At 43.5% G+C, this 23,768-nt stretch overlaps 1 protein-coding gene across 6 annotated transcripts in view; it reads left to right on the top strand.

Annotated features, from left to right (window-relative positions):
- PLCH1 (phospholipase C eta 1) overlaps positions 1 to 23,768 on the top strand; it is a 204,264-nt gene that overhangs the window by 68,475 nt on the left and 112,021 nt on the right. Inside the window, exon 1 of one of the 6 annotated variants that reach the window (XM_053309999.1) lies at positions 5,280 to 5,895. The exons of 3 other annotated variants lie outside the window; for them this stretch is intronic. In XM_053309999.1, coding sequence (XP_053165974.1) covers positions 5,853 to 5,895 — 43 coding nt within the window. In that variant the 5' untranslated portion in view covers positions 5,280 to 5,852. Of the gene's footprint in view, positions 1 to 5,279; positions 5,896 to 8,525; positions 8,658 to 21,933; positions 22,046 to 23,768 lie in introns of those variants that run through there. 2 more of the 6 variants (XM_053310001.1, XM_053310002.1) reach the window with 2 other exon arrangements.

Raw genomic sequence — 23,768 nt, 5'->3', positions numbered from 1 at the left:
ATTACTTTGCCTGACCACAGAAGGCTGGAGACAACCCTATAGTTGTTTAACTCTGAGGATCCAATGTAGACTTCTTCAGAAGTGGTCTAATAATTGCCTCCTTAAGACACAAAGGTATCCTGGCCTTTCTCAGAGGACTTCTACAATGACCCCAACGCCAGATGGTATAAATCATGTTGGACAAGGGTCCAGAGAGCAGGTGGCAGGCCCTACTGTTTCAAGCAGCTTGTCTACATCCTCAAGAGTCACAAACTGAAAGTGATCCAGCCTAACCACATAAGAGGACACCTCTGTATTAAACTCTGAAATAATTGTGGAGTCTAAATCTAAGTTGGCCCGAATACGAGAGATTTTATTCACAAAAAAATCATTAAAAATGTTACAGAGGGTAATTGATGGTTCCAAATTCTGATTCAAGTGAAGAGGGGCTTATACTAGCCCTCTCACAACCTTAAACAACTTTGCTGGACGTGAGCTTGTGGATATAATACAGGCAGAAAAGAATTGCTTTTTTGCTGCGCATATTGCTTGTGTAGGTCTTCAAATGAGCTCTATATTGTAATCTGTCAGATTCCAGTTGAGTCTTTCTCTACTTGCAGTCCTGTCATCTACCTTGCAGCTTCAGCTCCCATAGTTATTGTGCATACCAAAGGGCCAGTTTCCAAGCGGGTCAAAGGATGCTTAGGAGCAATCATGTCTACTGCCCTGGTTAGTTTGTTTATTTGTGTGTGTGTGTATAGCGGCCATTCAGATGAACAGTACCCCCATGCAATGTGCCAGGATAACGTTGGAATGTCAGTGGAAGATGCTGTGACAGATGTACTCCCAGCACATCCCCTTTATAATTGTGAGGGCTGGTGAGGTTTCGTCTGAACTGGCCTACAGTCTGCTTAATTGGCAACAACTCCTAAAGGTCTCTGGTAAATTCATTTATTTCAGTCTGAGAGATATTTAATTGGAGATGCCAGGGATTAAACTTTGAACCATCTACACATACAGGTGGAACTCGGTATCTGTGGGGATTCGGTTCGACAATAATACCGTGGATGCCGAGGCATTAAAATCTACTGAATGGCTGGGGTGTTTGTGTTTAGGTTCCCGGAGGTTGAAAATCATGGGGAAGTGTTGTGAGCAGCCTGTCTGTCACTAAGACAACTGTAGTCAACCAGACTACTTTTGATTTGTTATCCTGAGATCATGTACATTTGGGAAAGAGGGAGATAAGAAGCGTCCCACACAGATTATAATTTAAAAGGCTTTATTGAAACTATGATTACATTCAGGCAATTAAGCACACAGGCATGCAAGCAAAATACTTATTCATTGTAATGTAGAGTTCTCGACAACATTTTAAAATCTTTCATCCTCACTGAAACAGTTAACAGCAAAAAACAATTTCTGCTCTGAGTAGAGTGGAGACACATTCCTGTCTAGTCTGGGATAGCAGCCAAAACTCAGTCTTATCTCTCCTGAGGTGTAGCAACAAACCAAAACAATCTCATAGCCCAGCTCTAGTAGCGAAAGGGATTCCCTCCTACTTTTGCAAGCAGTTTAAGCCGTTTTTAAAATCACCTCTTCTCCTCTTTAATGTAGCTAACACAAAGCTTAGCAATGACCCAAATAACCCAAGGTTGCTCAAACAGAAAGCAGAAAGCCACACATAATCTCTGAGCCGAGAGGCCAAGTCAGAGAAAGGAGGGGGAGAAGAGAGAAGAGAGCTCATTGCTGACGTAGAGAAATATGAGCCAAAGGCAAAGGGAATGAAAGGCGGAGGGATTGAGGGGGAAGAAAAGATGGCGGCGTGGAGCACAGGCTGAGGCAGAATGCTGTTAGGCCAGCTAACAGGGACTTCTGTGGGTATCCGGCTAGTGGTATGGTGTGGTGGTGCTGTGGTGTGGCATTCCCTTGTGTGGGAGAGGTGGATTCTTTTATAACCTTTCCCAAAACCTGTTTGTCATAGCTCCCATCCAAGACAGCCGCATCATTTCTTTCTAATTTCCATCCTTAATGTAAACAATCTCTAGTCTCCCATCCTTGCATGGTGGGGTCCAGGATTATTGTTTAGTTAATCCAAAAAGGAAACAATCCTGTTTGTGCCCAGCTTCGACCGGTCTGTGGTCCTAATTGGCGCCTTTTCCGTTCCAAGAAATGTTATTTAGAGATAGCATGCAAAGAATTGTTATTAGGAAATAGCAGGTAAGAAATGTTATCAGGAGATATCATGTAAAAGCAATTCAGCAGTTACTGTGTGAAAGTATGTACTCCAATACATACATGTACTGATATCTAAAATGTGGTTTTCTAAGACCACCTAAATATGATTAACATAGCAAGTTTTAAGCTAGTTCTCATGATGGACTCAACATAGCACAATGCATAAACAAACTCCAAGGCAGGATGGAGTAATTCTCCCTGCTCCTCAGGCCTTGACTACACAATAAACAATTCCACTTCAGTTACTTTGGCTCACAGAACCAAAGTTCACACTTCAGTTTCTTGCAAACCAGCCATTTTAGACACAGGCTTGAGCTTTACCTTTTGTAAAACTCTGCTGCTGGTCCCAATCCCAGGATGCTCACCACAGGAATTGGGGGCAAAATAAAGTGCCCTACCATGCTCTGCGGGCCTCTAACTATCCTGCAGTGCCCCCGCCCCGAAGTCCAAATTATCAATTTCCCCCACAATTTTTCATGGAAAAAATCTGTTGTGTTTTTACCTTAATAAGCCACAAAATGGCTCCATTTTACAAAATGGTGGCCAGAAATGACCTCTGAAGTCATTTCCGGCCACCCTCCAATCCGCAGATATGTGGAACTAAACCTTTGGGAGGGGCTTTCCCCCCACGTGTAAACTGAAGTCGGGTGTCAATTACTCGACCATGGATAACCTATACAGCATTTCCTGCATCACTAAACTTTGGACCCATACCTTTGCATACTGAATAAAGCCCAAATCTTTCAAAACCTGGACAAATGGATTAATTTTATCTTGTAGTATATAGGTTTCCAGGGACAAAGGCTTGCTTGTGGTTGCTGTCTGTTGGACTCAGAAAAGAAGAGAAAATGGTGGTAGAATCTGTCACCTTCCAGACCATATGAGGATATCAGTGATTTGGAGGGCCAGAAGATCTGAAGGAGAGAAACTGGCCTGCCAAGTACAAGGAAGGGAGGATAGGAGCAGTGAAAGATTATGGCAGGGGTTCCCAGCCTGCGCTACTTCAACTCCCATCATCCCTAGTTAAAATATAATATTGCTGGGGATTGTAGAAGTTATAGTTCAGCAACATCTGGAGTACTGCAGGTTGGGAACCTGGAGATTAGGGGAACAGAGCATAGATTTATCTCATTGCTTAGGCAAATTGGAAGGTGATCTGGAAGTATTTCTAGATAGTTGGCATCATCATCATCATCATCATCATCATCATCATCATCATCAGGAACTCCAAAGGTGTGGTTGTGGGAGAAAAGTATGGTGGAGCTCAATTCTAAGATGTGGTGCAGCAACAAAATAAATGCTCATCAACCCAAAGGTTTGTCATGTCATCATGGGTGAACTATATTGCTGTTAAAACACTGAATTGGACAAAGAATGACTAAGATAACTTCATGGAAGATGGAAAGCCCAATAGGCAGTAAGACGTTCTGGAGCATGCATCCTAATGCTTACACCAAGCCTTGACAAATTTGCTTTGGATCTAAGAGCCAGACAATGGACACTTGACGAAATTACCAGACTTAGTGATGGGCCTTGCATAGGGTGAGGGTAAATAGGTTTCTCTTTGTCCTCTTTATGTTAACACACAGAACAAAAACAAGACAGTCTGGGACACATAAAGGTTTCATTAAATAGCTCGTCCCCTGAATATCCTAGTTATCCTACCCATTATGGTTAAATTTCTAGACACCATGGCTCCCTGGTGCCTGGGATCCGTCAAGCTCTGCAGTAGCAAGAGTAAACATTAAATCCCTATCCAGATGTGGGGAACTTCAACATCAGGAAGTGTCAGAAGTTCTGCAACCTTATTAGCTGTGTGGGAGTTTATTAGCTGTGTGTGAGACTCCTGAGAAAACTTGAGATAAGGGAACAAGATTGCTAAATGGTTGAAAGACAGGAATTAGAGGGTAGGTACAAATGGAGCGTTTTCACAATGGAGGGAAGTAAGAAGTGGGGTCCCCCAGGGATCTGTACTGGGTCGGGTCCTTTTTAATTTATTCATAAATGTTCTAGAAGTAGGGCAGAAGTAAGAAGTAAGAAAAAGTAAGCAACGAGGTGGCCCAATTTGCAGATGATACCAAACTCTTTCGGGTAGTGAAATCCATAGTGGATTGTGAAGTGCTCCAAAAGGATTTCTCCAAACTGGGTGAGTGGGTGACAAAATGGCAAATGTGGTTCAATATTGGCAAGTGTAAAGTGATGCACATTGCAACAGAAACACCCAGCTTCAAGTATACACTGATGGGATCTGAGCTGTGGGGAGACATGAGAGAGGTCTCTAAAATCATGCATGGTGTGGAGAAAGTGGATAGAGATAAATTCTTCTCCCTCTCCCATAACACTAGAACCAGGGGTCATCCCATGAAATTGATTGCCAGGAAATCTAGAACCAAGAAATGGAAGTATTTTTTCACACAATGCATAACCTACTTGTGGAATTCTTTGCCACAAGATGTGGTGACAGCCAACAACCTGGATGGCTTTAAGAAGGGTTTGGATAACTTCATGGAGGAGAGGTCTATCAATGGCTACTAGTCGGAGGGCTATAGGCAACCTCCAGCCTCAAAGGCAGGATGCTTCTGAGTCCCCGTTGCAGGGGAGTAACAGCAGGAGAGAGGGCATGCCCTCGACTCCTGCCTGTGGCTTCCAGCGGCATTTGGTGGGCCACTGTGTGAAACAGGATGCTGGACTAGATGGGCCCTGGGCCTGATCCAGCAGGGCTGTTTTTATGTTCTTATGACGCAGAATTCAACAGGCATGTCTCTCTGTCAAAGCAAGTTGTTCCTATTGAATTTTTTGCTGCCAGGCTGCTTCTAAATGGACCATAGGTTCCATTTAAAGAAAGAGAAAAGCAAACCTAATTGGAATGGTAATTTATTTTAATGCAAAGAAAGGTGGGATCAAAATCCAATTAATATTAATAAATTCAATTCAAATTACTTTAGCTCATTATATATTTCCAGTATTGCCTCAGTACATTCAGTGCCCTCCCCCTGCTGTATAGAAACTCTGGGAAAAGCTCAGAATGAGCTCCAGTCCCCATTTGCTTCCTTCCACTTCATGAATTCCCTGAGCAAGAGATGCTGAGACCTTCTTTTCCCCAAGTGGGATTCTGTTTTTCTTTTCATCCTCAGCATTCAACCTACGTCACTCCCTCACTTTTAAAATCCAAAATGTGGAGAAGGGTTATCTGTGATAGATTTCTTCCTTGATGTTTAGAGACCTGCTTTTCACAATGCTTCATGCACATTTAGTGCCTTGAGGATTTTAATCATTGCACTGTGCATGCATGTCTCATACCCAAAGTGGTCACAGCTCCTGCATTTCCACAATAGCAGCTGCACAAAGCAGAGCCTTCCAGGTTTCCTATCAGACTGGTGCTTCCTTTCCCTCTTCAGTTTGGAGCAAATGTTGTCCTGGATCACTTTCTGGATTTTTGTTTTAATCTTCCTGAATCCATGCCATGGATAACATAGAGTTTATCGTGGTTCGCGTTGGGCAGGATTGGCAAAGTTCTTGGATACTTCTAAGGATTGTGTTGCAAATATATTATCCCTGGGAATATGAGTTAATTTAGACTTTGCTTTGGGAAGAATGTCTGTTCTCTCTGCCAATAATGTATAACAGTAACAAATTTAATGGCAGACCTCGAAGTATATAAAAATTTAAGCCCAGAAAAAGGTAAGGATTTTTTTTTTATGTTGAAAATATCCTGCAGAAAGGTGATGAGTATATTGTAGAAAGGTGCATATATGTGCATACCTCTAAGTCTTTGAGCATGGATGCTTAATACTTCATCCTGTGTATTAAATTACTACTTTGTCATTTTAATGGTATTGTTGCTGTTTATCTGTATTTGGACACTGATAGTAGGTTGTAAAATTGCTGTGAAGCTGATTTTTCACATTTTTGGGGTCTGATTATTCATTCAATAATTTTTCCCCTCTTACATTTTATGGCTTATAAAGTTGAATACAAAGATCTCTCTGTGCATGGGGAGGGGGTGCCATCCTCTCCCTCATCCCCCTGCTCCCTTGAAAAGCTTTCCCAAAGGTTTGAGGGGACCCTCTGGAAGAGGTGTGTGATGTAGCATAGGGCTTTGCAGTCTGGGAGGAAAATCAGCCCCCCCGTGCATAGAGGAAGTGCTTTTCCACCTTTGGATCCAATTCATTTAAAAACCATGAAAATCCAATCCGTTTAAAGAATGATTACTATTTTGTGGACTTTCTTTCTGTTAACATTTCCATTCTTAATTGTGTATGATCTTGAATGAAGAACAATTGCTTGTTACCAAAAATATTCTTGGTGAATTAATCAGCCATCCAATTTTCTCCTCATTAGGGTAGAAAATAGTTTAAAAGCAGGATATAATGAATTACTAATGTGTGTGATTCCATCTATCTATCTATTATATATAATTTGTATTTCTGTTAGTGGTGAAATGAGGCATTTCTGCCTTGATTTGCAAAAATTACAGTTTAACTTTTAGTTAGACCACTGAGAGATAATGGCTTCATTAAGGCACTTGGATGTCCCATTGACTGTAACAGGAACAAGGTTTTACTCCTGAGTGTCATAGGAAGCTGGTTTCACTTGTTGCAAAATGTTTTTTGGAATTTCTGATGTCTATTGAAAATACAACTTAATCTTTCTGCTCTTTCTTTTCGTGCTTTAAAAACAAACAAACAAAAACACACACAACTATTTTAGCAAAGTTCTGGTACTGGTATAAAATGTGTGATCTTCAGAGTGCAGATATTTCACTTGCTCTTAAGGGGATGATTCATCTTGGGAGAGTCTCTGTAGTGCTTCCAAAGAGGGCTCATTGTGCCCTGTGGGGAGATCAGCAGGTCCGATTCCTCACCAACTTAAGACATTGTGCATGGTTGTTCACAATTCAGTGGAGAGAGAAAGGCTGCCTTTTTGCAGCAGGTGAAATTATAGGTGAATGCCACACACAGGTTGATGGTGCAGCATGTCTCTTACATAACTGTTCAGTCACAGGCATCTCCACTTAAAAGATATTGAATAGGAGAGCTGTGAAAGGCTGCTTGAGAATTGCTTCCTCTTAGAACAGACAACTCTAGGCTAAATGGACCAGGAGTACAGTTCATAGGATACAAAGCTGCCTTATATCAAGTCACACCATTGGTCCATCTAGCTCAGTACTGGGTTCCAAGCAGGAGCCTTTCAGTCCCACCGGGAGATGCCAGGGATTGAACCTGGGACCTTCTGCATGCAAAGCAGAAGTTCTTCCACTGAGCTATCGCCCCATCCCCAGTCTTTATTTGGAGATGGGGCCACACCTTTCCGCTCTTTCTCTAAAACACATCAGTTCACTCTGGCTTTTCCAAATGACGTGCCTTCCTTTCTTCTCCTTAATGAGACTTGTCTTTACCACTAGATTGTAAGTTTGTGGGCTGAACCTGTGTCCAAGTTCTTGAACAGCATCTAGAAGTTTTAGGTGCTTTATATAATAACTAATAATCTATGTGGACCTGGGCTGTGGTCTGAAGAGGGATGCAGCCACCTTGCTGAAGCTAAGCATTCTGGGTCTGGTTAGTGCCTGAATGGGAGACTGCCTAGGAACTCCATGTAAGTTGCTTGGAGTTCTGTTGAAGAAAGGTGAAATAAAAATGAATGTCTAGCACACCTATAGCTTCTGATCACTAACTTACTAGTACAGGCTTGTAAATACTTTGTGAAATACCTTTTTCTTCTTTTAGGCCACAATTGACTGACATAGGTATGAGAAAAGTGAATAGGCTAGGAAGCTAGTTCTGTAAGCTAGTACTTCTGTGCAATTATTTGGAGGATTGGGTGGTAACCTGAAAATAAGCCCATGGTTAGCTTAACTTAAAATGGCATCATGCTGTCATGTTACCCCTGCTAATTGAGCAGACACCTTTTAAAGTGGCGATTATCTTATATTTAGCAGGGGGAAAGCAACTGGCCCTATCCAACCCAAGCACAGCATCTCTCCAGTGGCTGTTGTTGGTATGTTGTTTCTTTTTAGATTGTGAGCCCTTTGGGGACAGGGGACCATCTTATTTATGTATTATTTATTTTTATATGTAAACTGTTTTGAGAACTTTTGGTTGAAGAGTGGTATATAAATAACCGTAGTTGTAGTATAATAATAAGGGAGGAGGTTGGTTGGGTTGAGTTCTCCTAGGAAATACCTTCTGAATTTTAAAAGAAGCTCTGGGGAAAAATACTATATCTGCTAGCCCCATAAGGCGAAGTGTCTCTCCATTTGCTATTTAGAGGAGCATCACATATACTAAAGCCTCAGTGCGTCTGAGTTCCAAGAACTGTGTTTATATTTTTGGAGCTCTCCTGTGTTTTGTATATAGAGAGCTAGGGGATTAATTTCATGCATATGCTGAAGCAAAAGAAGGCAATGCGCCAGCCCATCTGTCTTACGTGCAGCATTTTATAAGGTAATGGATATGTGAATAAGTGTTTTAATAATTGACAAGGATTAGCTTTGTAAAGGGGCAGCTTTGCTAAAATCCTTAAAGTAGAAGAGGGAGGGAGGGAAGACTTAATTGGTTCAGCCACAGGAATTACTTTCGTCATGTTAGAATTTAATGGCTTGAAAATGTGTGTCTCCTGATAAGCAGGGTTCAAAAAGAAACATTTATGTCACGGCTGACTTAAAGGTAATTCTGCGGCCACTTTTTCTCGACTAAATATAACCTCAAGTGTCTGACTTGGAACTTCTCTATTTATGTGTCTTTGCAACCTTTATGGCCAGTGCTGCAGCCATACAAAGACGTTTCCCTTTTTGCTAGTCAAAGGACAGGGAATGCTCAGTCAGACTCCCAGGTTCTGCCCAACTACAGGCCAATCGCCTGCACTTTTCATTTATGCCACTCACGTAACCTGCACTATAATTTTAATGAGATGAGATGAACTGTGTTCTCTGCTTGGATGCTTCTGTTTAACTGCATAGATGTTGCATCTAGAAATCTACTTTGCTCTTGATCGCATCATCAGTCACCAAGCTGGGGAGTATACAGGTGGACCTCCTTATTTGCGGATTCGTCATCTGCAGTTTCGCGTATCCATGGTCAGGAAAATGACACCTGATCTCTGTATATGCGGGGTGTGGGGGGAGTTGACCTTGCATATCCACGGGTTGGGTGTGGCCAGAAATGACCATGGGGGTCATTTCCGGCTGCCATTTTTGGACCCGGAGCCACAAAATGGCTCCCATTTTTTAAAAAATGGGGGAAAGCATGATTTTTGGCTGATTTTTGGCCATTTGGGGGCACAATGTGACTCGAGGGGACAGGTAAGGAGCCCCCCCTGAAAATCAGCCAATTTTTGACCATTTTTGGCCAGTTTGGGGACATATTCATGTGAAAATGGGCAACCGAGAATGTAACCCTCACGATCCCATAGGGATTAATGCTTCCTTATCCGCGGTTTCCGTGTCTGCGGTACAGCCACGGAATAGAATCCCCACGAATAAGGAGGCCCCCCTGTATTTCAGACGCAGCTGATTCAGTTTTCCACTTTCAGCTCTTTTAGTCCTCATGATTATAAAGAAAAGCTTCAAATAGGGGCAGCACTTTTTGTACATTCCTGTACATTTTCCTGTACTGGAATTGGATAGGATCTGGATGGGGCTTCTCCTGGTCAGTGTGTTGCCTTGACAAGACATGGCAACTACTGAGCCAGCATGTTGGAGAGGTTAGGGTGTTGAATTAGGTTGGAGATACCAGATTCAAATCCCCACTCAGCCGTTATATTAGTGTACTGACTGACCTTGGGCTTATCACTCTCAGCCTAATTTATCTCACAAGGTTGATAGGATAAAATGGGGCAGAGGGAATCATGTATGCTGCTCTGAATTCTTGGAAGAAGGGATGGGAAATAAACAAACTGCAGTGATTATAAAGTTAACATCCTAATGCCTCATACTTATCCTCTCATCTTTACATTGCTTTATAACAGAGCTGCAGAAATTTGAGGACTATAACTCCCTTAATCGATGGTTACTAGTTAGACTGTGGCTAGGGATGATAGGAATTGTAGTACAACAACAGCTGGAAGGTTGAATTTGTACAGCTCTGCTTTAGAAGTTTACATACTGCTCACACTTCACAATTTTGCATTCTTCTGCTGTTATGCAAAGACTCTCCTGTACTGCAATATTTTTGGTAATGCTTGATTTTTAGCTGGGTGGGGGATCTCATCACAACCATAACTAACAAATATGTCAAACTCCCATTTGCGAACACTTACCCCTGATATCTTGCTTTGTCTTTTCTGCTGATGAATTGTATATTGGAAGCTCCTTAGCTGCAGAAATCCGTCTTCTGTCTCTCTTGTCTTATGGAGCTGTAATGCACCATATACATGGTGCTGCATAAAATAATAATAATAATGAGGCATTTGAAATGGCTGCTTTTTATTCATTATGGCACTGTTCGATGCTTTTTTTTAAAAAAAGAAGTCTTTTAATAATTTCTAAGTATTGGAAAGATTGGTTTGTGTGTTTATAATCATGTCGGACTTGAAGCCAGAGTTGTATTGTAGGTTAGGCATTGGCTTGGAAGACCTGGATTTGAGTCTCAATTCAGTCACAAAGCTTACTAGGTGAATTTGGGCCTCTCATCCTTTCCCACCCTAACCCATCTCTTAGGGCTGTTTTGAGAATAAAAGGAGGGGGGCATGTCCCGAGCTTTTTGGCAGGATATAAAATTGATCTATAGAAAGGGGAGGGAGCATGCAGTGAATGGATTAATGACTCCCTGATGAGCACACCCAAGTCATCAGCTGCATTTCACAAGCTTCTTCAGCAGGCTTGTTTCCTTGCTAATCAGAATCAGAGGATCTTGGTAAACCATTCACATTTGGGGGTCATTGTGGTTGCATGCTGTTTTTCAAGACAGGCATCGACCTTCAGGGTAGTGTCAGCACTCTGAAAGGTGTTGAAGGAATGAAGCTGCTTCAAATCTGGCACTGATTTTGGATCAAGCATTGATTAGATAGCAGGTGAGAACACTCTTCTCAGTTCCCTGAAGAAGCTCTCCTTCCTTTGTTCTGTTTCTGCTTGCACTAGGGGATTGGACAAACCTGGGCTGGTGGTCAGATCTGCACAAGAACAGGAACTTGAAACCTTCTGCAATTCCCATAGCAGCTCCATCCCCTGAGGGAAATATCTTGCAGTGCTCACATTTCTAGTCTCCCATTTGTATGCAACCATTCATATGCAACCTGCTTGACAGGTCATGCTTGCTACCACAAGACCAGCTCTCCTCTCTTCCAGGGGTATGTGTGGTGAAAATGTTCACCTACCCATACAATATCTGAATTCTAGCACTGCATGATGATGCTACTGCCAATCTGTAGAGAATACACAGCTAGATGGCCCGAGGGTCTGACTTTATTTATTTATTTATTTTATTTATTTTTGCATTTTTATACCGCCTTTCGTTAAAATATAACCCCAAGGCGGTTTACAAAAGTTAAAAACATACAATAAAAACACAATAAAAACAACATGCTAAGAGTATAAAAACATATAAAAACAGGCATACCTTGGTATGGACTTGGTATAAGGTAGCTTCCTCTGTTCCTCGATGCAAAGTAGGATTTCTTTGGCTTGCTTATTATTATCCCTGCATGTTTGAAGACAGTAAGTGCACCCGAATTTCTAATGCATTGTGGGTTTGTATTGTCGTATTGCACTGTCAAAAGTGTGATTATTCTGGAATGTGTCCTAAATGTGTCCTTATTGATGGGACATTTGAACATTTTCCATTGACTCTGGAACTCCCACTCCCACTTGAACATCTTGCAGAAGTGGTTGTAGCTGGTCAGATCCTGAAAACGGTGGGAAAATTTTTATTGGCTGATATCCTGATTAATGACGCACTGGTGCTTCTGAAAAGTTAAACTAACTCAATTCTACTGCCGGTTCAGCAGTGGGGGCAAATTTCAATGATCTCTCCATCCCCTGGAAGCACTCTGTGCCACCTGAGAATCTTTTCCTGAGGATTGTGCAGGGATATATTTTTTGGGTGACACAGGGGGCTTCCTGGGGAAAAGGAGGTTGTTAACACCCCCCTCCTCTCAATAGCACTGGTTCAGCATTAGCCTGGAACTCTTCAGAAGCACTAGTATTTCACCAATGCTTCTTTCCATGCACTGGTGCTTTGTTAGTCAGGATGTCAGCCGGTGAATTTCTTTATTTTATCCTGTCCTTCCTCCAGGAAATCAGGACTGTGTACATGGTTCTACTCCTCTCCCTGTCTTTGCCACTACACGGTGAGGTAGCTTAAACTGAAAGATTGTGAGACTAGCCCAACTTGGTCACTCAATGAACTTCATGGCTTGGTGGAGGTTCAAACCCAGGTTTCCCCAGTTCTGATCCAACACTAACCTCAGGATGATCTTATTTATTTATTACATTTCTATACCTCCCTATCCATCCAAAGGCTCTGGGAGGTGCATAACTATCAAAAACAAACAACCATTTAAAACAATCAGCTCAAAACTATATAAAAACAAATTTAAAAACAGTTTAAAAACCAGTTAAAAACATTTAAGAATGATTTAAAAACCTTGGAAGGCCAGGCCAAACAAATAAGTTTTCAGGGCTCTCTTGAAGGCCAGCAATTAGCCCGAACTATGAATTTCTGCCAGGAGTGCATTCCACAGCCCGGGAGCAGCTTCAGAGAAGGTGTGGTTCCGAATCACTGGCACACATACCAGCGGTAACCAGAGACAGACCTTTTCAGATGACCTTAATGTGTGGTGAGGATCATACAGAAGAAGATGCTCTCTAAAGTAACCCAGACCTAACCTTTCAGGGCTTTAAAGATGATAACCAGCACTTTGTATTTTGCCCAGAAACATATCGGCAGCCCGTGCAACTGTTTTGAAACAGGCATAATATGGTCTCTCCAGATAATCCCAGAGACTAGTTTGGCTGCCTCCTTTTGAACTAACTGAAGTTTGGACTGAGCTTGGAGATTACCAGCAGATGCACCACTGTTTTGCGATCGTAATCTTCAAGGAATGGACGCAGCTGTCCAATCAGCCAAAATTGATGGAAAACACTTCCAGCCATAGCCACCACCTGAGATACCAGGGTGAGGCCTGGATCCAAGAGCACTCTCAAGCTGTGTACCTGTTCCTTCTGGGGGAGTATAACCCCATCCAGCACAGGAAGCTCTAACTCAGCCCTCAAATTCTGATCCGCTACAATGAGCACCTCCATCTTGCTTGGATTCAGCTTCAATTTGTTGTCCTTCATCCAGCCCATTACTGCCTGTAGGCAGGCGTTTAGGGAATGAGTGCCATTTCCTGATGATAATGACAACAAAGATTTGGGTGTCATCAGCATACTGATAACACCCAGCACCAAATCTCCTGATGACCTCACCCAGTGGTTTCATGTAGATGTTAAAAAGCACTGATGACAGAATGGAGCCCTGAGGGACTCTATATAATAGCTCCTGTTTCAAAGAGCAACCATCACCAAGTTCCACCATCTGGAATCTTCCTGAGAGATAGAACCACTGCAAAGCAGTGCCTCCTATCCCCTACTCCCCCAAGCGACCAGAAGGATACCATGATTGATGGTACTGAATTCTGCTGAGAGATCATAAAGAACAGAGTCACACTCCCTCTGTCAATTCTCTGGTAAAGGTCATCCATCAGACCGACCACGGTCATCTCAACCCCATAGCCTGCTCTAAAGCCAGTTTGAAATGGGTCTAGAGAACAGGTTTCCTCCCAAACTGCCTGTAGCTGGTTAGCCACCACTCTCTCAATCACCTTGCCCAACCATGGGAGATTGGAGCAAGCCTATAACTATCTATCACTGATGGGTCTAGGGAAGGCTTCTTAAGAAGTAGTCTAAGCACTGCCTCCTTCAAACAAGGAGGCATCCTACTATCCCTCAGTGATAGGTTAATCATATTCTGCTGTGTCTGTTCTGTTTTGCTTTTATCTGCCTTATACCTTTATGATAAGGGAGGGTTATAAATCTAAGCCAGTACTTGTTGGCAGTGGCGGTGGCTGCCGACTGGGGTGGGGGTGGGGAACAAGGATGCTAGTTGCAAAAACCATGCAGTGAATGTTACACATGGGTAAGCTCATCGTTTGACTCCTGGTTCTAGTGTTATGGGAGAGGGAGAAGAATTTCTCTCTCTCCACTTTCTCCACACCATGCATGATTTCCTAGACCTCTGTCATGTCTCCCCGCAGTCGTCTTTTTTCTAAACTAAAAAGCCCCAGCTGTTGTAGCCACCTCTCCCCAGATTAGACACCAAAGGGCAGAAGAGACAAGTATACATGTGTTCCCTGCCTCCCAGCAGCCTCTTTTCTCCCTTGGCGGGTTGAGCACCATCAGCTGTTTTTTATAACTGCCCACAGAGTGTTTGCTTTTCCCTTTCTGCCCTTTCTTTGGTGGTAGTGGTGTGGTACAGCGCCCTGCCCCCCACCCTTACTGCTTGGCAGCCGCTGTGGTTGCGCATCCCACATACTACAAACCAGTATGACTGATCGAAATCTCCTTAAGGAAGCTATTTAACTGTCTATCTATTCAAAGTTGCTTTGAATCTCTCTTTTATATGCAATTTTAGTTTTTGAGAATGTCTGCTTTGAAAATCCTTGTACCATCTTTTAGCTATTGTATTTCATGCTTTCTTTTAAAATGGAATGTTAGAAGCTGCCTTGGGCTTGTTGAAAAGGTGGGATTTAAATATTTAAATAAAATAGGTTTCTGTTCTCTTGCCACTTTCATTCTACTTGCATGTTGCCAGTCATTTCCCCCCAGTGCCATTTCTCCCTTTTTAGGGTCCATTGCTTGTTGAGAATAGCCTGATGCTGAAGACTTTTGTGCACCTAGAGGAGTGGAGAACGATCATGGTAGTCAAGATTATGGAATATAAGAGAGCACCTTCTTATTCATGAATTGCGCTTCCTATTACGATCATTGGGGGAGGTCTGGTGCGGTTGTCACCCGCTCGCTTCATGGAGACCCAAAACTGGGCCTTCTCTAGGGTTGCCCCAAGGCTCTGGAACACACTTCCAAATGAAATTTGAATCTCCCCATGGTTGTTTCTAAATGGCATTTGAACATACACCTGTTTTATCCGGCTTTTTGTTTATGATGTTTTAAAGTTTTATCTATGGTGATTTTAATCTGCTTATATGATTTTTAGGTTTTGGTGTTTGTTTGATTGGATTGTAAACTGTCCTGAGATTTTCTATAGGATGGTATATAAATGCGACCAATAAATAAATAGTTGGCCCAGTCCTGTCTATGTCCATGACCTCCACCAGTTCATCAGAATGTGAATGTGAAGACTATGTGGACAGATGAGAATTTCATGAGTGGCACAGTAGAAAAATGGGATGTACCAATTATGTGGTTCCACATAAGAACTGCCCAGCTGGATCAGGCCCAAGGCCTATCTACTCCATCATCCTGTTTCACAAAGTGGCCCACCAGATGCCTCTGGGAAGCCCACAGGCAAGAGCTGAGGGCATGTCCTCTCTCCTGCTGTTACTTCCCCGCAGCTGGTATTGCGAGGCATCTTGCCTCTGAGGCTGGAGGTGGCCTATAGCCCTCAGACTAGTAGCCATTGATGGACCTGTCCTCCATGAATTTATCTAAACCCCTCTTAAAGTCATCCTGGCTGTTGGCTATCACCAACAATTTCCTCGTGGCAGGGAATTCCACAGGTTGACTATGCTTCATGTGAAAAAGTACTTACTTTTGTCGGTCCAAAATTTATTGGCAATCAGTTTCCTGGTTCTAGTGTTATGAGAGAGGGAAAAGATTTCTCTCTGTCCACTTTCTCCACACCATACATGATTTTATAGACCTCTATCATGTCTCCCCTCAGTCATCTTTTTTCTAAACTAAAAAGCCCCAGGTGTACTCAATACTCTCCTTCACTGTTCCTTCTAGCAGGGATTTCCAGATGTTGTTGACTACAACTCCCAGCATCCCCAGCTACAGTGGCCTCTGGCTGGGGATTATGGGAGTTGTAGTCAACAGCATCTGGGAATCTGCTCTCCTTATGTACATATGCTACTATGGGTATGTTTCGGCCTGTACATGGAGATCAGGCATATGGAGGGATCACCATCACCATTATTTCTGTCGCCTCCCCCTACCACATAGAGAAGAACATCGGCATAGGGCTCTTACAGCAAGGATTCACCAGAGTGCTGGCTGCTATGCAACAAAATATCTTTCCAGACGACCATATTCTAGTTGGTTTTCAGTTTCAGGATATAAACAAAGCAAAGGGCACTGCTTCAAAGAGTGCATTAATTGCCTGACTGAGCAGTCAGCTGAACTGTTTCATTGGAATCAACGAGAGAGACTTCATCCTTTGTATCCTGTGCCAGGAATTATACTCCTGCATACTGTGGAAGCTGAATGTTTGCCACTCTCAGAATGAACACCTTTTTGGCAACAACTGCACGCTTGCAAACTTCGTTTCCTGGTTTCCTGAAGAGGATTTGCAAATGGGACCTTTGTGGAAGGCACACTGCCCGTCTCTTATTCATGGTGCACCAATGCAAAGATGGTCAATGTAAGCCAGCTTCCTTCAAAACTGTGCTGGCAAACCCACTTCAAACCCTGTTTTCAAACCCTGGCTTACTCGCCAGCCATGGCTTGCATGGGTATAGCCATGGTTTAAGAGATTTTCACCAGGCCATGGAAATAAACAGTGGCAACTTCAACCTCCTAAATGTTCAAGGGGAACCCACTTGTGTTTGTGATTGCTCCCTAATTTACAGTTGTTTCCATAATGTTGTTTGAAAGAAAGTGTCTACATAAATAATCATTTCATATTGCCTGAGGGAAAATGTCATCATCATCATCATCATACTTTATTTACGGTCTTTGACCAAAAAAGAAATAAAAATCTTTACATAATTAAAAAGAAAAATATTAATAGAAAGTCAGTTACACATAAATGGCTAGCAGCTTTTGATTAATAATAATTACACGTAAAAATAAAATAACGGCATTGGTAAGGCATAAATGTATGGTCATAATTTAAAATTATTATTTAAAAATTATTTAAATTATTAAATTATTAAAATAATTTAAAATTATGATGTAAAATTATTATTATCCTTAAGTAGCAGTGAACCCTTCGTGTTACATTGTTTTATTTTTGAAGCCATGCAGGGCTTAGGATTTGGGTGTTCTGACGCTCTCGCTCTCCCTTCTAGCAGGGGAGAGAGTGGCGGGGAGAGAGCGAGAGCGAGCAAGCTGATGCTGGCTTAGCAGTGGGGAGTCCAGCCAGAGGCAAGCTCCATGCTGTCTTGAAACAGCATACCAATGGCAAGTGGCAACGGCACACCCCAGAAGCTGAGGCTGGTGGCAAGCGTAAAGGGTGAGAAGTCTGGGTCAGTGAGGTGCGAGACTGAGAGAAGAAGCTGAGAGAGAGGCTTCAGCAGCAGTGCCGTTGAGGTGGAGGTGGCAGCATCAAGCCGGTCGGGGTGATGTCTGCAGTGGGGGACAGTGTGCCCACACTCGCCACCCGAGTCAGTCACTTCGCATGGCCTCATGATAGAACCACCCCTGTCTACACTTCAGACATTTAAAAAAACTTGGATGAAGCTGAGAGTGAAAGTGCTTACAATTTTCACTTGTGCTCTAAAGAACTTGTAGATTGCACGTCGTGGGGGTCACCTTTATTTTCCTGCCTCATAAGCAGTAAAGACTGTACAGTCTCTTTATATTAGGTTGGCTTTACAAATTAGTCTCTATGTACTCACACTTAAGCTAGGTCTTTCAGCTCGACTTTGGGCTGGGGAGAGAGACTTCGAGGTAGAACTCAACAGGTGCTGTTTCTCTGTCACTTGCTGGAGGTGCCCTGGTGAATTTCTGCCAGATGCATTTCTACAATGCACTGTTCTTCACCCAAAATGCCACCTACTAGAGTAAATATCCAGGCAGAAATTCAGCAGGACCCCAACCCATCCACAATCACTTGCCAGCCAAGAGGCAAAATGTGTGGTTATTATAATCCCAGCCTTCCTCCAAGGTATTTGGGGCAGAGTGCATTGTCTCTCCACTCCTAAGTTTATCCTCGCATCCAACTTGTGAAGTGGGTTAGGGATGAGAGTGACTAGACCAAGATAACCTAGTGAGCTTTGGGGCCAAGTGGGAATTTGAACTGGATCTCCCCCAGTCCCAGGCCATCAATGTAGCTGCTGCACCACACGGATCAGCTGTAAAGTGTACTATCTGTTTATTTGCTCTTATTACTTTTTTTTTTGCTTTAGCTGCTTTGGGCATTGCAGTGATAGAACAGAAAGGCAGGATATATTAAAAAGCAAATCCTGGGTAATAGGCTGTGGAAGACCTCCGAGACCCGGGAGAATTGTTGCTAAACAGAGCAATTGGACTTGGTGCAAGGCTGCTTTATATTCTCATACATTCAATGTGGAACTGAACTTGAATACTAAATCTCATTCTAGTGTCTAATTGCTCAGTGGAAATAATGTGTTGCAAGTGAACAAACAGATGAGTTAAATCTTCCTTCACTCAGCTGATAAAAACAGTTCAAGTTGCTGTTTTAGTTCTGTCTCCAAATAATTTCAAATTGCTTGATGGCATCCGAGAGTTACATGGAAGCCTCTTTTCCATGACTACTTCCCACGCTATGGAAGTGGAGAAGCCATATGGGAGAGGAGGAACACTGGGAAGACCCATGGAAGTATCAAGAGGCTGGATCAAGGGGACGACAGTGGTGGTGTTTCCCCATGTAACTCTGTTTCATCATACATGGATCCTTCCCTCAACTTCATAATTAGTGGGAGGGGCTCAGTAATGGAGTGCATGCTTAGCATGCAGAAGATCTCAGCTTCAGTCTCCAGGTAGGGCTGAGAAAGACCCCTGCCTAAACTCCGGAGAACCACTGCTCCCCAGTGTAGACAGTGTTCACTTAGATGGACCAGTGGTCAAAGACAGTATATGGAAAGCTCATAAGAAGTATAGAATCAAGTCACAGGTCCAGTTAAGACATAATTTATTACAAAAATGTACTAAATAAATAAATAAAACTAGCCGACCTCGCACAGAGCATCTGTGCACTCTTTGGAGCCGACGGTTCCCCCTTCCCCTGCACCTTCTCGGCTGCCCTCTTCCTGGTGGTCCTTCCTGGCGGTGGGGCTGCCGCCTCCTCCTCACCGCGGCTGGGCCCGCTGCCGCCTCCTCATTGTGGCCGGGCCGGGCTGGTCCCCCACCACTGCCGCCTCCATTACTGTGGCCGGGCCCGCCGCCACCACCGCCTCCCCACTGTGGCCGGATGGGTAGGCCACCTCCATTGCCGCTGCCGCTCCCTCCATTAATGCCACCTCCCCACCGCGGCCGGGTCCGGCTGTCATCCTCCAACGACCTCCCACCCAATGCCGGGAGCTCTCACAGCGTGTCGCGAGAGTTCCGCCGCAAAAGCCTTGCCACACATGAATGGCCAAGTGAATGATTTATATAGATAATATGAAGCCATTGTTTAGTATTATGTGCATGAGCTGTGTACTCTCTCTGCCCTTTTCTCTGACCTTCACCTGCAAGGGAAGGCGATTTAAAGTATCCATTTTGTACCTTTGAACAAATCATAGTTTCCTAGTTCATCTGAATAGAGAAAACTGTAATTCATTCAAACTACAGTAAGTTGACAAACCAGGATTAAATTATGGGTTGATAATCCTGGTCTAATTTGCGCTGCTCTGAACAAATATCAGTTTCCCATATTCAGATGAAGTGGGAAACTGTGACCTGTTCCAACCTGCAAATGGGACCTTGAAACTCCCCCCCCCCCCCAGGAGTAGGAAAGGGGAAATGTGTGAGCCTGAGGCTCATCTTGGTTCAGCCACATAACATTAAACCATTGTTTCATGTTACATATGAACTGGACCACAGGAAAGAAGTATCTGCCCATGCTTCTCTTGGGATATGTGTTTTGTCCACAAATTGTTTTAGGTGCTGGTTTATCATAATAGAAATTTAAAAGAAAAGGAAAAAAAAAAGATGCATGATTTGTGTGCTGTACATGCTTCATTAGTGTACTGAAATAATAAACAAATAAGCAATTTACTAAGAAATGATGAGTCTGAACACTTATCCTTTCTGAACACTCATCGATGAGTTTAAATTCCTGAAAGGTGTGGTGGTGCTTTCGTGCCTTGATCTCTGCTTTTCCATCAGCCAAGGAGAGTGTGAAGCATAATATATGCAAAAAGCTGCAGTTCTTCCCAATAACTTGCCTCACTCTGGCTGGATTTCCTGCTTACACAGAGGTACTCTCAGAGCCTGCATAAGCTGGAAGTAGAACAGATCCTATGTGAATTGAACCCGTACAGAGACCATAGCTCCTGATTTAGTTTCTACCACTGAACTTCTTAATTAGGCAAGTAGATATTTTTTTCCTTTATATTTGCCCTTTAAAGTTGCTGCAGCATGTGGAATCCGTGCTTGACAAACTGAGAATTGCCTTGGTAGTTCAAAAGGCCGTGTGAATGATAAAGATGCATGATCTGATGCAGGGAAATCCAGGGTTGTCTTGCTACGGGATTTAAGTCATTGTGGGAGAGATGGAAAATCAGTTCCTACTCTACGTTTTGGATTTTGTCATCATGTGGAATTTGTGTGGTCAGATGAGAGAATGCAAGATGCTTTTTAGCGGTGCTGGTGGCTTAGATAATCATTTTATAAATTATCATTTTTTTGAGAAGTCACCTGCCTGGAGGCCTTGTAGAAGCATTGGCTGACATCCAGATTAATGCAGTGCCTGTGCAAAGGCATTTTTGTTGCAAGAGGTAGGTGTGTGTGTGTGTGAGTGAGAGAGAGAGAGAGAGAGAGATTTTCAGCTACTCCCTCTCCCCTCTGCAGTCCTCTGTGCCTCCTGAAAATATGTCTCTGAGCACTGGAGGACCCTTGGTTTCATATTTTTGGAAGGCACAGGTGGCTGCAGGGGGGAGGAGGGATTTCCCCCTCTCCATCTGTAGTGACAGAAAACAGTGCTGTACCATTATGGTGTTGGTCTGGGTGTTGGCCATTGTTCTGTAAAGGCACCCAATGATTGGTTTTGACTTTAATCTGGCAAGATTTGGGAGAGGATCTTTGACTTTCTATATGGATTGTTTTAAAATATTATTTTGCTTTTTGCGACTCCTGCGGGGTTGTGGTCAGTGATCGGCATTATTTTTTCAAGCGGGGGCCACTTTGGCAACATTGTTTGCTGTGAGAGCCAGTTTCCATGGCACTGACATTCCCTTCAGTGCTGCACGTTTCTCAGCACTGGGAGAGGGGACATTAAGAGAAACAGACAAGCCCCAGTGCCATTTTAGGTCTGCATGGACTGCTGGGAAGTGTAGTCCTTCCCACGGTCTTTCTCCATAAAGCTCTACAGGGAAAGAACTGGGAAGGACTACACATCTCCATGCTCACTATGCAAGATGGTGCTGAGACTTGAGAGGGCGCTGTTTCCCTTAAAGGTCAGTGGGAGCACTGGCTCTCAGACCTTGCAATGAATAACACTGATATAGACAATCATTTTACCACACATTCCTCACTTGGCAGCATAATCCATGAGCACCCTTTTGCATGTTGCCCAGAGCAGCACAAAAAGCTGCTTCTCTGTAGTGTAATCCGGCATGGCTGTGGCTGTGGGTTGAACCACATGGACAGGCCTAATTGCATGGGGTGGGGATTTGCCCCATCCTCCAGGGGAGGTCATTGATGCACATTCCCTCGTGCTCCCACATTGCTGCTAGTGCATGTGAAGAAGGCCAGACAACCAGCGTACGTGGCACAATAAAGCACAATTTGGTAAGCAGTTGCTTGTTGTTCTTGGCTTGAAACAACTGCATTGTCCCCCTGACTATGGAACTACCAGCTCCAGTGAGCTAGCAGGCACTCTTTTTCTGTATTTATTATTGTGTGACTTGGTCCTGTTAAATGGAGTGAAAGCGAAGATTACTGGGCATCTCTTACAAGAGTTGCCATTACATCTGGAGAGCTGGGTTTTGTCTGGATTTTAGGTATAACACCTAGTGCTTGTTCTAAAACATTCACTGGCTTGGCTTCTCAGCTTTTTGCTTTTTTAAAGCTAAGTCTCTAGTTATTATAATTCTGGAAATATTAAGGAAATTGCATAGCAGGATCCTTCCCAGTGACTCAGTAAGAAGCAAGTCTGCTCCTGCCTTCCAGTGTTCTGTCTAGTCAATGAGGGGAAGCCGTGATGACTGATGGGTAATTGGCTGATGAAGAAGAAGAGCTCTTGTTTGGTTCTAATTGGCCAGAATCTTGGAGGGAAGTTCTGTGCTTTGGAATAACAATCCTCTAGACTAGCGATATCTTCACATGATTAAAGGTAAGCCCTCAGATTTATGATGTGCTAATTTCTGGAGTCATCTGAATTGTTGGCCCTGCAAACAGCTTCCTCTGGTGCATACTCTCTGATTATGGCACACTGTAACCTGCACTGAGTGATTTATCTTGGGAGAGCTGCTTTGTGGATACTCTTGCCTTTCAGCTGGGCATTAGGCTTGTCGGCCTTTTGTTCTTTGCAGTTCAAAGATTTTGCTATTAATATCGTCTCTAAAGCAGAAGATGGATTTCTCTGACAGCCTAAAGAGAGTGGTTTTATAACATTCCAGTCTTCTGTCTCAAAGGGCTGGTTCACATGAGCACTGGCGGCAACATGTGAGCAGTATGGGAACATGCCGAGAGCGAACCTGCGTGGACATCACTGCAGTCTAAACAGGGCTTTGAAGTGCAGGTGGAGGGGAAATTTGGTGAATGCCCCTCTTACACAATTAAAGGTTGCCCCAGCAGCATGTTGGGACATCTTAAGTGATGTCGGAATGGATATGCTTTCAACACATCCCCATCCTCGTCACTTGTGCTGGCTGGTGTTCATCTGAACTGGCCCAGTCTCTGCTTTTCAAGAGCAGCCCTACAAAGAACGCATGGCAGTAGTCCAACTAAAATGTTACCAAGCCATGTGTGAGAGTAGACAGATTTGCCTGCTACGTGGCGATTAGGGCTGAGCACCTCTGAGCCGGGACAGAATTTTCATTGTGAAGGGAATGCTTCCTTGCCTACCCTGGTGTGCTATGGCATCTGGTGTCCTGCGTCTCTCAGCCTTAGGCTTCCTGTCTAGGGTAGTAGTGGTTTCACGCTTGCTGAGTGGCCTGAGGGGTAGCCTAGGGTGAGATGGCAAACTGAGCACAGAGTGGGGCACTTAGGTTGTGTTTGGGGCTAGAAGTCCTCTGCTGTTGTGCAGGTGAGTCAAACAAGTGTCCAGTTTTGCCTGATAAGGGTTGCTAGCTGCCTTATTGATCCCCGCACTTCTGCCTGGAACAGCAGTTTGATTTGCAGACACTAGCAGGATATTAATCTCCATGCTGTGGAACAGTTTTGCCTGCTGATTTCTGCCGTTGAGTCTGCTATTAAATATACAGGGCCAGGCTGTTTTATTTCTGGTCACTTGGCAACCCTACACCTAATGCACTCTGCAAATGGCTCCAACTTACCCCCATAATCCTCT

This window comes from Hemicordylus capensis, chromosome 3, assembly GCF_027244095.1.
Source record: "Hemicordylus capensis ecotype Gifberg chromosome 3, rHemCap1.1.pri, whole genome shotgun sequence".
Taxonomy (NCBI): Eukaryota; Metazoa; Chordata; class Lepidosauria; order Squamata; family Cordylidae; genus Hemicordylus; species Hemicordylus capensis.
This window is presented reverse-complemented; position numbering and strand designations above follow the sequence as displayed.